The sequence below is a fragment of the Xyrauchen texanus genome, chromosome 46, assembly GCF_025860055.1.
Source record: "Xyrauchen texanus isolate HMW12.3.18 chromosome 46, RBS_HiC_50CHRs, whole genome shotgun sequence".
Classification (NCBI taxonomy): Eukaryota; Metazoa; Chordata; class Actinopteri; order Cypriniformes; family Catostomidae; genus Xyrauchen; species Xyrauchen texanus.
This window is the reverse complement of record NC_068321.1, coordinates 8,840,572-8,854,375: the sequence shown is the minus strand read 5'-3', so window position 1 is coordinate 8,854,375 and position 13,804 is coordinate 8,840,572. Positions and strand designations below refer to the sequence as shown.

The window sequence follows — 13,804 nt, the reverse complement described above, 5'->3', positions numbered from 1 at the left end:
ATGGATTCATTTTATTCTGCCTTTATGTGCTTTTTGAAGCTTTAAAGTTTTGGTCACAATTCACTGTGTATTTCTTATACTCAAAGTAAGCAAGTAGATTTGTGTTAGTCCTTGAGTTTTGAAGAACATTAAAAAAATTGCTTGACACTCTATTATACATTTATTTTTCAATAACCTAAGTCTGAGTGGTCATTTTCAAAGTAAATCAAGTAGAATTTTTTGACACCAATGTGTCCTCATAGAGTTTGGAAATGGACACTTCTACTCTTCTATCTACACAGCACAGACTTTCAAACTTAATCAAACTAAACAAACCCAAATTCAAGTCCCTTTGTAGCTGAGCCATCTTCCAACGGGTCTGGCTGAACAGGGTGTCTCTTTGCAGGGGGTGAAATGTCTGGACTCTTCCACCGTCCCTGTCATAACTAGTGTGTCCTGGTTCCCTCAGGCACTGTCAGCCTTGCTACACTGAGTGGAAGATCTCAGTGGAGACTGGCACTCTCTGAGAGGCGTATCCCACCAAGAGACCATCTGTCATAGAGAATAACAGCGTGACAGCACATACACAGTTCTACCCCACCAAAACCGTAACTAGCACTGAGAAATGATGGATATGAGAGCTTGGAATTCAGAAAACTGTTCCAACGAAACATAACTTGTTATAGTGGGAAAGGAATGGGTGAGCATGACATATTTTTATACAGTATGAGATAAATGTTCAGAAAACTAAGCAAGAAATGTTGGTAAATTATAAGGTATAAAATTAGTTTTAGGGTTTATCGATCATTATGTAATTTTTGCCACTTAGCTAACAAGATTATATTTAGTTCATTATTATTAATTTGGTTGCTGATTCAACCTTTAAATCCAGCACAAAATAAATTAAAATCTATATTTGCTGAGTGATCAGTCAGTGCCTTTAAAGACTTATAAGAAAAGCTGACATTAGTACCATTAGTGCTACATTGCTCCGATAGCTCAAATGCCCTAGCAATGTCATTAGTTCAATTCCCTTGAAACACACACAGTAGCGATAGCTAGTTTGGTGCCCTGTACAAAACCTACTTCAACACGCCCCGAAGTTGTTGATTGTAGGGGGGGGTATTCTAAATGAGAACACCCCCAAAGTTGTTGACCTTATAAAGCACATACCTTTAATGTAATTTAATCTGGATAAAAGCTAAATGTGTAAATATAAACATTATGTAAATGTAAACATTACACTGCTGTTTCACATTAAAACTGAAAAGGTTCCAAATCTAACTTTAAGGGATAGATCACCAAAAAAAATGAAAATTCTCTCATTTACACACCCTCATGCCATCCCAGATGTGTATGATTTTCTTCCTTCTGCTGAACACAAATATATTGTGTTCAATATATTTGTGTTCAGCAGAAAAAAGATATTTAGAAGAATATTTCAGCTCTGTTGGTGCTTACAATGCAAGTGAATGGTGTCCAAAACTTCGAAGCACCAAAAAGCACATAAATTAAGCATTAAAGTAACCCATAAGACATTTTTACTTTACATTCTCCTCCCTGCCAATAAGGTGGCGATATGCAAGAAGAATGTGAATTGCCAAATGCAGAAGAAGAAGAATGTGAAAGCTGAGATTTATGCTAAAAAAGGACTTAAATATTGATCTGTTTCTCACCAACACCTATCATATCACTTCTGAAGACATGGATTAAACCACTGGAGTCTTATGGATTACTTCTATGCTGCCTTTATGTACTTTTGGAGCTTAAAAATGTTGGTCATCATTCATTTGCATTGTATGGCCCTACAGAACAGAGATATTTTTCTAAAAATCTTCATACACATATAGGATGACATGAAGGTAGTAAATAATGAGAGAATTTTCGTTTTTAGGTGAACTGGGAAATAAGCAGAACGTTTTTGGATTTAAAAACATTCAAAATAAAGAAACACTATGGTGTAAAAACGAATAACATTTTAATTCTGCACTATTTCTAGATCTATTTGAATTTTTCAATTCAACGTTTCTCAAATTATTATATTGATATTATCATTTAAATATATTAAGTGCACTTTAATTTAAAATATATTACATTGAAATTATTCATAATATTCAAGTGTTTCCACAACAACACTGCCCCCTCTGTTCAGAGTACTACCATCTGGAAATACACAGCAGGAAAAAACTACGATTCCCAGAAACAAGATATTTCCTGCATGACGTCATCACGCACGAATAACTAAAGAAGGACAACATATACATTTTGACAAACATATTCACGTTTTGTGCATTGCCAAGTAATACCCATATACATCTGCTAGGATCTGTCACCCGTGCATTAGATCAATGGCGGTTTCCGAGTGGCGTCTGTCATTGAAACTGATGGATCAACCTTCTCTTCCAAAGTCAGTGCTGCAGTTTCCAGAATCTGAACCTGGAGATGTTCGTCCAGGCGAGTATCGGGTCGCCACTCTCAAGCAGCTCGTGTCAGCACAGATTCCTGATGCCATACCAGATCCGGAGCTCATAGGTAAACATACATTGCATGTTGAACCTGGGGGTTTTAGGGGTCATTCATTCCTGCCATTCAGTGCTGTTTCAGTCCCCAGAAAAAATTGTGGTATTTTAAATGCATATTAAAAAATATGCGTTGAAATTTAGCATTATAAATTAGGCATTTATAATGATAAGACTAGCTACAAAGTGTAAAGACTTAATCTTTATATAATGCTACATGCTGCGGGGCTAAATATAATTTAATGAAATAAATCACTGTTTATTTGGAACCCTGTTATGCTGGAGTTTTTATTAAGCCTAATCAGTTTAATTATAATAACAATTATTTAGAAAAAAAATTATGTAAATTAATTATCAATGAGGGTATGTCTCTGTTAAGTGTTATATTCAACGTGAACAGTGAAATCGTGACACTTTAAAAAAAAAAGAATAATATACCTATATAGTTTTTACTGGAATAATACTTATCAATAATACATAATTGTTAACAATCATTTAGTGAGAATTGACAAAAAACACATGCGTCAAATTTGTAGAAATTGTCCAATTGGTTTAATAAATTTATAGCGCTTTAAACAGAAATATTTTTTTATAGGCCTATTTAATGACTTTTAAATTGTCATGTGTGTAACCATTGAATAAAAGGTATTACAATTATTTCCTTGCACATTGAATAAATTAATGTACACAATTTAAAGGAATAGTTTACCAAAAAAATAAAAAAATATCTCATAATTTTCTCACTCACATGCCATCCCGCTCCGGCGGCAGAATGGCGATATCGCAAACACGTTTGACGGCGCACCGCCGGCGGCAGCCGCCTTCGTTCCGCGGCCGGCCCGCTGGCCATCCGCCGTTATATCGAAGGCGGACCTTCCGCAGCAAACGCTTTTTTCGAGCGATCTGCCGCCGCTTATTGTATGTATGTATATATATATATATATATATATATATATATATATATATATATATATATATATATATATATAGCATGCAGTTTATCAAGAATAATGATTGATCAAACCAGACAAATTTCCATTTGGCGTTTTAATTCCACATTTCAAAGTACAGTAACTGTCATTGAAACAAGATGTCAGATCACTGAAATATAAATAACAGAAAAATACAAACATTATATATATATATATATATACACACACACACACACACACACACACACTAAAGAACATGCAGGTTTCCAATTCAATTTTGGTAAAAAAATAAAAACATTTTTTAAAAAACACTATTGTAACACTTACAATAATTGTTAATAATATAAAGAGGTCAGCTCTGGGATGAAAAGAATTACCAGTAAACATAAGCAATGAGGATATTTGGTACCAAAGAAAGTGCAGGATACCAAATAAATTGAGGTATAACATCATGTTTACAAGTCATTTCTAACAATAGGTTAAGTGGTAATAATTTAGAGTAAAGCTCTGGAGTAGAATATACCATTATAACTGCAATGCTGACCTGTGGCACAAGGATTTACAAGCTATATGTAACAATAGAATAACAGTTAAGCACTGTGATGGAATGAAAGTAGAATTTTTGGTACTAGTTAATGTGCAATATCAAGTATCAGAGGTATGAAATAGGATTTACAAACTATAATAGAATCGTTAAGCACTGACGGAATGAAATAAGCCAATACTAAAGTCACGGTAAGTAGAATATTTGATACCAGATAATGTGCAAATATCAAGTATTAGATGTATAATCTAGGATTTACAAGCTATATTTAAAAATAGAATAGTTAAGCACTGTAACAATGAAATAAGCAGCAAATTGTATATGAAATAATTGAGATCTTTGGTATCAAGGAATGTGCAGGATAACAGGTATAATATACATTTTGACATTCAACTTACACATGACAACAAGTGGGAATAAATATAATTAACAGCAGAAAATCTGGCTGTAGGGAACACAGCCAATCAGAATGTCTGGAGAGGTTGGGGACTGCGTGGCGTAGTGGGCTAAGAATCACCGGTTTTCCCCGACCTTCAGAATGAGGCAGTGCAAATTGGCATATCTTCAGTGATTTCTCGTGCGCCTGTATAAAAGGACAGACCGTCCCATATTCATCCAAGGAGCTGCCCTCAAAGCAGGGTCACGAGAGAAAAAAAAAAAAAAAAGAGCAATTTCCACAGTGAACAGTGTGGATTGGGTGAGTGTAGTCTGACACTTTTAGCAGGCTTTTTTAGGGGTCTTGATGTTACTGACTGCAGGTTAAAGAAAGGGTTCCAGTTGTCAGTGATGCTGGGGTGTCAGTAGTCAGCCTAGGTTTAAGGGGTCGGCTGTGGGTCCCTCTCAGCTGTGCGGCACCTTTTTCCACCTTCATGTTCAGATGCTCCTTTCAGGTAACGCGTAACGTTAACCTGGATCGCCTCATCAGTGGCATCCTGGGTTGCCGGGTTCTTCCGGATGGCTCCTGTAGAAAATAAAGATCTGTCATTCCATTTGAATGGAATAAGGTCATACACATCTACTTAAATATAAACAAATATCCAACTTACTTTGAACAATGGTCTTCAGGAACATGTCTCTAAAACATGCTTTATCCCCTACACCAGTCCAGGTTGTATTGATGGAAAGGTGATTAGAGAAGATACTCTGAAGCATTCGCCACACGGTTGTCTTTAGGTCCCTCCCACATTTGATTGCCAAAAACTGAAGCTGAAAATACAAAAAAAACATGTTACAAATTACATTTCTCTGAAGCTTCTCATAAATTTAAAATGTGACAGGCTGTGGATTCAGACTGTAGAATATGCAGTGCACGATCTTAATTTTACTTTTTAGATTACCCTATGGCGTTATAAACGAAATCGGCACACTTACAAATCGTTGCTGGAGCTCTTTATCCTGCCTCAAACTGTTGTCAAGCAACGCCAAATCTTCCTGGGTGTCTATAGGGGGGAGTAACAGATCCCCTGGCAGGGATAACTCTCCAACAGACACATTGGCACTGAAATGTTGCAGCATAGCATTTTGTTGTCCATGCTACGCACAACATCGCCAAACTCCAAGACGTCGCAGCATTAGGGTTTGATCTGCACCTACAGGGGTTCCCAGAATAAAAGAATAAAGTAGTCAGTCCTGGTCCTTCAACTACTAAACTATGACATTTATATCTAGGTCTACTACATGTACAGGTGGCCCCAGTGGGAATTAAACCAACAACCACAGGTGTTGTTTGCAAGTTGTACCTGATTGCCCAGTGCGAGCAAACGCCTTCAACATTGTCCCAACTTGCTTCACCTGCTCTTGAAGTGAGCCGCTGTCACCTGGGAAGTAACAATATATTGATTAGCAATACACTAAATATAATAGTAATATAATATAACCACAATTATCATACCAGTAACTTTCCCTGTAATTTCTATCCACAGTATGTTATGCATGGCATACAAGTTCATAATGAAGAACCCTTATGATAACATCAATTTCATTTTTTTTCTTTGAAGCAGAATATTTGTTTGTAAAAGGGGAGGAAAAAGAAAATAATGAAATATTGGTATACAGATTTTGGTTGATAGGCCTATATCATACTGTACAGTGAATTTTGCTATTGTTATATCCCTACTCACCTGAAGGACGGATAGATAAGGCAAATCTCCAGTCAGGCCTTTGTAGCGAGTATGCTCCTTTGAATAACACTTTCATGAGTGGGAAGTTGCATATCCACAGGTATTTTAATTCAAACATGCAACATATTGTAATAAATCTACAATATTCAGCCTTTACCTTACACCCTCAGTTGTTGCTCTACACTTTTATTATATTAAATACTTATTTATATAGCTTGCTCACTGTATAATCATGATAGCCTAATACTTATAACACAAGATTGCATCTTAAACGAATGACTGAGTTGAAAACTTGAATAAGAACGCATTTTACACAGAGGGGACCAGCTAGGGAAACTTACCTGCCTACAATAACTGTTTTCATTTGATTTGAGTTACATTAAACATGAATAACCTTAGCCGAGTCCCCAGGAACATCGGGCTATTAAAGTAACAAGCCTATAACTGCGGTCTTATCAATTCTAGCTTCACCATACACTCAAACTGTGAGGTTTATCTGTTTTCCTCGTGGACCTGTAGCACAATGCCCTGACAGTGACTTCACCTGTGCCCTGATCTTTATTAGAAACTGAGAGGAGAGCAAGTTAATATAATTTATATCACAATTATCACAAAAATTAACAAACAGTCTGCTTTAAAACTAAGAAAAAATAAGCTTCTATACTAACCTTACATAAAAAATGAACACATGGTGAACTAGCTTAGCCGCTATCTGCCGGCACACCACATTAGATTAAAATATTTACCCTTGTAGTTGTGCAGATAACTCGATATGTAGAGTTTAAAGCCCTTGTCCCTCTTGCTTGTCGGAGCAGGGGACCAGGCATCAACAATGCGATGAACATCGCTGACGCGTATTTTCGGAAGATTCTGGAGACATCGAGTAAAAACAGACATTTTGGGCGACGCGCAAGTAAACCGGAAACAGATATGGCGACAGCGGAACTTCACAGTTCAGTCTTTGTAATGTGTTTTAGCAATACATTTTTAACATTTATAATGCGTTTAGATTTTTTTTATTGCCTTTACAGGGACTTTAACACTTTCTTAAACATTTGTACAAGTTATAATTGCAAAACCTGTAAAAGGTAAAATTTAAAAAAAAAATCGCGGTTGGAAAAAATGTAGACATAAACGAAATTTCTGCGCAACTGTGAAACCAGAGGATAATTTCGCTTTTTCATTGAGTTTATCCTTCACGTCAAAACAGGGATTTTCATGTTTATTTGAGATATCACCATGGTTGCAAATTAATAAAAAAAATTAAAGTATACCCGAGATTTTGGCCATGTTGCAGATGTCTTTCACTGTTCACTGATAGTCAGGCATTTGTGAAAAGTCTAACTTCATCAATTTATTCTGCTAAATTGTTCATACCATGAATTAAATATCTATTTTAAAACCTAATCAGAATCAGAAAGTTTTACAAAAGGAATTATTTTTGGTTTGTCTCAAATGCGCAGCAATCAAAGAAATGTAAACAATTTTCAAGTGCATAAAATAATTCAATATATTTTACATATATTACTGTATAATCGCTTCAGAGTTTCAAAGTAATTTAAATGTCATTTCCTAAACCTTACCTTATCATGGAATCAAGAGTCAAGACTCTGTTATAAACCCTAATGCCTTTGGAGAAAAAAATAATAATAGCCAACATGGCTGGTCGATTTTGAGAGTAGAAATCCTTGTATTTCAAAGCGGCTTGCCGCCAGCGGGCGGCATCTCGCAAGAAATGGGAGTGACGAATTCGGCGGCAAACGTTTCATCCTCGCCAGTGGGACGCATAGCCGACAGCTTAGGGACGGCGGCAAAAAGAAGCCGTGCGGATATTTTTTGCTATCTGGGTGAATGGTGGCCAGAACTTTGGAGGTCCAAAAACCACAGAAAGGCAGCATAAAAGTTATCCATATGACTCCAGTGGTTTAATTCATGTCATCAAAAGTGATATGATATGTGTGGGTGAGAAACAGGTCAATATTTAATTCTTTTTTTATTATATAAATTCTCCTCCCTATCCAGTAGGTGGCGAAAACAAAAGAAGAAGAATGTGAAAGTGAAAAATGGTAAAAAAGTACTTGAATATTGATCTGTTTCTCACCCACACCTTCTGAAGACATGGATTAAACCACTGGAGTCGTATAATTTTTATGCCTCCATGTGCATTTTGGAGCTTCAATGTTCTGGTCACCATTCACTTGCACTGTAAGGACCTACAGAGCTGAAATATTCTCCTAAAAATCTTAAATTGGGTTCAGCAGTAGAAAGAAAGTCATACACTTCTGGGATGTCATGTGGGTGAGTAAATAATATGAGAGTTTTAATTTTTAGATCCCTTATTACGATCACTTTAACAAAATTATTAATAATATTTAGTGTCAGAATCATGCATTTGTGAGTGTTTTCTCAGGGTTACTCCATATGACCTTGAACAGTATTTGCCTTTTAAAAAAATATATAAAATATCAGAGTCTTTTTTAATTTTTTTACTTCACAGTCTTGAGGGTTTAAAGGGCTCATCTCTGTTTTTAAGTTTTTCTTTTTACATGACAACAAAATTGTGTAACCAACCTGATTTGGTGGCAAAGCTTTTCAAATGTTAATAATACTGTGAAACAAAATGGTTTCACAGCTTATTTCACTGCCAACGGTTGCACCACATGACCATATTTACTTTAAGATGCAGAAACAATATAAAAATAAATAAGTATTTTTTTATGTATTTTTTAACAAATTAATATGTCATTGACCCTATTATTAAATAATATAAAGGGACACATTATTTCTTGGTGTGCAAAAATGATTCTCTAGGTTATATTGTAAGTCTGTAACTCTGTATTATTGAGTTTGGCCTGTATGGCTTTTGAAAACTTTAAGATGTGCACCTTTTATGAAGCATAAAATATGTTTTATGTAGGAATGACCAAGAGAAGACACTTGAGAAGATTGCAAACAGTTTCCCATTATGTTTGTGCATTACAGAATTGGTATACTGTGGAAGAAAGTTAAAAGATGACTTGACTCTAGAGTCCTATGGGATTCAGTCTGGATCCACTGTACACATATTGAGAAAATCGTGGCCAGAACCGGAGATCCAGCCAGGTGAGTGGAAAAAAAATCAGCTGGAACTTTCTTCAGAATATCTCAATTTCTATTCGACTAAAAAAAAAGAGTCATACAGTATTAGTTCGAACAACATAGGATTGAGTAAATGAGGACACAATTGTCATTTTTGGGTAGACTATTTATTTAAATAAAGCCATGTTCCAATAGTAATGACATAATCTGTGTTCCTCTATATCTTTTGCTACAGAGCCAGTGGACAAGGTTACAGCTGCGAGAGAATTCCGTGTCTTACAAGCTGCCCTTCACACCAGCACTGCATACAGGGAGTCGGTATGTTGACAAGCAACTGAACCAAACAATGGTCAGCCAGCAGATTCAGTGTTAACCCATATGTTTTTCTGCTGCTAGTGGTTCGGGATCCTTTGGAACTAAAACAAGTACCTGTCTGCCATTTTAGGTGTTCAAGATGCTAAACAACAAGGAATCCCTCGACCAGATCATTGCCGCATCCCCCGGGCTGAGAAGCGATCCTGTGGCTCTCGGTAAGTACCAAGATGTACAATAGAAATACACATCTTTGACGATGCGAGGCATGTTTAAGACTGACGCATTCCAAATTTTAAGGGGTACTGCAAGACAAAGACCTCTTCGTACAATTCACGGACCCAAACATGCTAGACACGTGAGTGAGCATCATTGAAGTCAATGTGAAATTAAAACTGAACCTATTTACTTTTTTGAAAACATGTTCCTGGTCTTATTGGGAACGATTATGAACCCTATTAAAATGACACCTTTGAAGTAAAATGGCATGGACAAGTTCACTGTAAGCCCTAAGCTTAACCATCTCATCAGGTTGGTCAGTTCTCACCCAGCACTGGTCAGTGCCATTATCCTGGTACTGCACTCTGTTGCTGGCAGCGTGCCACCCCAGCAGGGCGCCAGCTCATCCAGAAATGTGTCTTCCAGCTCTTACAGTGACATGCCAGGTGGGTAATGAAGCCAAAAGAATACAGTCCATTTAAACAAAATTAAAATGTAAAAATAGTCCACCATTGATATAATGTGGCCAGGGCTATCGGTTAAAAAAATATAATAGAATTAAGTTCATGATGTGCTGAATAATTAATGCAATTAAAATTACGTGCTGAGAAATAATTCAAAGACATTGCATTGTTGTGGCAGACAGGTAAAGCATTAAAAAGACATTACAAAAAGTCAATATATTGTTTGCATCTTCCATATCATTGAACATAAGGCTGTTATGACCTCCTGTCCTCATCAATACATTTTGAAATTGAGTTTGTCAATATTTATGTGGCAGACTAAGGGGATGTTCACACAGGATGTGTTACCACATTCCGGCTTCACTGTTTTTAAAAATGTTGGTCTATGCATATTAGGCATGTCATAAAATATTGATATGTCAATTATTGATCGGCACATTATTTTATCACTATATTTTTGAGGCATCGGTGTATTAACGTTAGCCAATATTTAAATTAGAAGCCTAATTTGTATGCTTTCCAGTTCACTCAGTTGGTCTACTGTTTAATGTATGGTGTAATAGCGTTGGGAGACCACAAGGGGGTGATATAACAAGCAGGTCGCAAGGCACAGGTATCACAAAGGACAGGTATTTTAGAGCTCCTTGCACAGGATGCATATGCGCAAATGGTACAAAGGTTTTTGTGCTTCAAGAATAAAAGTGACATTGATGAACAGCTTGGTGTATGAAACTGGTTTAACTGTGCAAACTAAATGATTAGAAATTAAAAAACACCTTTGGGTAGTGCTGTTTCGTCACACTTTGAGTATTTTGAGCGGCTCACTACTCGACCAACTAGCCCACCAGGAAAAGTCCTGGTGTTCCCAATGGCCAGTCCATCCCTGACCCCCCAGCGTTCTGTTCTATTCAGTTGGGCTAAGTATAGCTGGTTTTGAACACAAGAATGCCTCCTGTATGAATGGCCCCTTGCTCATTCTGTGCTCTGCTCTTGGTAAGCGCATTTACAGTAGGTGGTACATCAAGCTTGATCTTCTCTAATGGTAGGAATTGTGCAGAATTAATTATGGAATTTACATATGGGCCAGATATGCATACAATTAATTAAATGCTATAATTCATTGTACTAAATGATGTAGTTAATATGACAGCCCTAAATACGTATTTTTGTCACATAATGCAGCAGGTAGGGATTTTTATTTTATTGTGACGTTTTGTGATCGCAATATTGTGAACATTTAAGTGCAAGTTTTTATTCATTCTTAAACATCTTGTAATCCACAGGAGGTTTTCTCTTTGAAGGCATGTCTGATGACGAGGATGAATTCCAATTGGTTCGTTATGAGATTAAAGAAACCTTTTCATCAAGGATATGTATATACATTCTTGAATCTTGATTCCTTTAAACCTGCGTTATCATCTGTAGGGCAACCGTGGTGGTCCGTCCACTCTTGCTAGTGGTTTGGCCGGCATGAGGCCTGCATCGCTTGGTTACAACGGAGCTGTGGGCCCCAGACCTATCACTCAAAGTGAGCTGGCAACAGCTCTGGCCCTCGCCAGCACCCCTGAGAGCAGTGCTGTTACACCCACCACAGGGAACCAAGTACAGTGTACTTTAATTACACATTGCGAAAGTGAAAAACTGGCTACCTTTTCTGTTACAAATGGACTGCTATAGATCCTCTTGATTTTTATATTTGTTTCATCTGTTATAGAACATTTATAAACTGAAAGTATCAAGATATCTGTACGTAAAGCAAACTTTATATTTATCATTTAAATGCTATGCCTGCTGTAGTAGTATGGCAAGATGGCAAGATTTGTTTTAACAAAGAATATACTGTAACTTTATCTGTTTGTGATTATATGTTGTTTATGAATGGTAGATGCTAATGAATCTTTCCATATTTATGTCCATGATAGGGTCCCTCATCAGGAGTGTCTCCTGTTCCTGCAGGAATGCCTATAACAAATGATCTGTTTAACCAGGCCCTGCAGCAGGCACTGCAGGTGTCCAGCATGTCCAGCTTACAGGTGAGTAACCTCCTAAATCTGATTCTGGCCTGAAATTTCAGTGTTCACAATTAAGTTTGACCGATATGGGATTTTTAATGGCTGATGCCAATATCCAGAGAGCAGGGTGGCCGATAGGCCAATATAATAGCGATATATTACACAATTGAATATATAGCAAATTACATGAACTCACTGAGCACTTTATTAGGAACACCTGTACACCTACTAATTCATGTGAATATCTAATCAGCCAATCATGTGGCAGCAGTGCAATGCATAAAATAATGCAGATACGGATCAGGATCAGAACTCGACCCTCTTGTGAACACGCGGACGGTTGTTACTGGAAGCCAGTGAATATAGTAATTAAAGTTATAAATATGGATATTTTTCTTACAAAAATGCATTGCTTCGCTTCAGAAGGACTTTATTAACCCCCTGGAACCATATGGATTACTTTTTTGATGAATGGATGCGCTTTTCTGGGCTTCAAAATCTAAGGTACCATTCATTCCGATTATAAAGCTTGGAAGAGCACAATATTTATTAATATAACTCCGATTGTGTTTGGCTGAAAGAAGAAAGTCATATACAACTAGGATGGCTTGAGGGTGAGTAAATTATGGGATCATTAAAATTTTGGGGTGAATGGCCTTTTTATCATTAGCCAAGAGAGTTAACAGTAATAGGGAACTGTTGAGGAGAGAAAGAGGGAATGAAACGCATGTGCACTTTAAACATCATGAGCTCCTATGCGTGTGTCGCAGCTCTGATATGCGGGACCATTTAAATTAGACTGTTGCACTCCTGTCTATTATTATGGTAATATGATGACACATAACAGCAAAACAAACTTTGATAGCTCATTTAAATGGTTCTTTTACTTGCAAACAGGCGATTCTCAATGCCATCGTGGCTTAAGAAACTATTTGGCTAAATGGGAACTTTTATCGGCCGATCCTTTATAAATTCCAAATATTGGCCGATTTATTGGCCTCTACGATGTATCAGTCGACCACTAGTTAGATATAGAGTATATGCAGTAAAATACTGGTATCATACGTTGTGCTTCTTTAGAAAACAAAAGTACTATTTTTCAGGCTGATCCAGCAAATGTGCTGATGCACTCTAATGGTTGTGGAGAACTCTGTCTCATTATATAAATGTGTGTTTGTAGAACCAGTGGCAATCTCAGCTCCAGCAGTTGCAGGACATGGGCATCCGTGATGAAGAGCTGATCCTGAGAGCCCTGCAGGCCACAGGTGGAGACATCCAAGCTGCCCTGGAGCTCATATTCGCTGGAGGAGCACCATGAGCCAGTTCTTTTTAATGAAACTCTGTTATGATGTTATAAGCAGTTCACAAAACACATATTTAAAGATTCAATGTTTTAACAACCATTTGTTTTTAACTTATTTTTGTCTGTTATGACACTTTTTTTTATATAAATACTTCTTCTCATTTCGTTTTCGGGTCCAGGCCAAAAATATATTATATTTGGGACACTCCTGCTGTGTTAATATATTGTGGCTGTTCAGTTATTATCCCTGCAGATATTTATAGTAGCTAAAAACTACAACTTGCTTGTTAAGACAATCATCGTGTTTAGTTTTGTCATTCAT

General features: G+C 36.9%; 1 protein-coding gene across 1 annotated transcript; it reads left to right on the top strand.

The window, feature by feature from the left end:
- Positions 1 to 2,207: 2,207 nt before the first annotated feature.
- On the top strand, positions 2,208 to 13,804 carry LOC127638429 (ubiquitin-like protein 7). Its single transcript, XM_052119954.1, has 10 exons — positions 2,208 to 2,511; positions 9,077 to 9,196; positions 9,408 to 9,490; positions 9,618 to 9,702; positions 9,785 to 9,842; positions 10,016 to 10,149; positions 11,451 to 11,500; positions 11,593 to 11,769; positions 12,090 to 12,200; positions 13,360 to 13,804. Exons 1-10 carry the CDS (start codon positions 2,328 to 2,330, stop codon positions 13,495 to 13,497), a joined length of 1,140 nt encoding a protein of 379 aa, XP_051975914.1. The 5' UTR covers positions 2,208 to 2,327; the 3' UTR covers positions 13,498 to 13,804.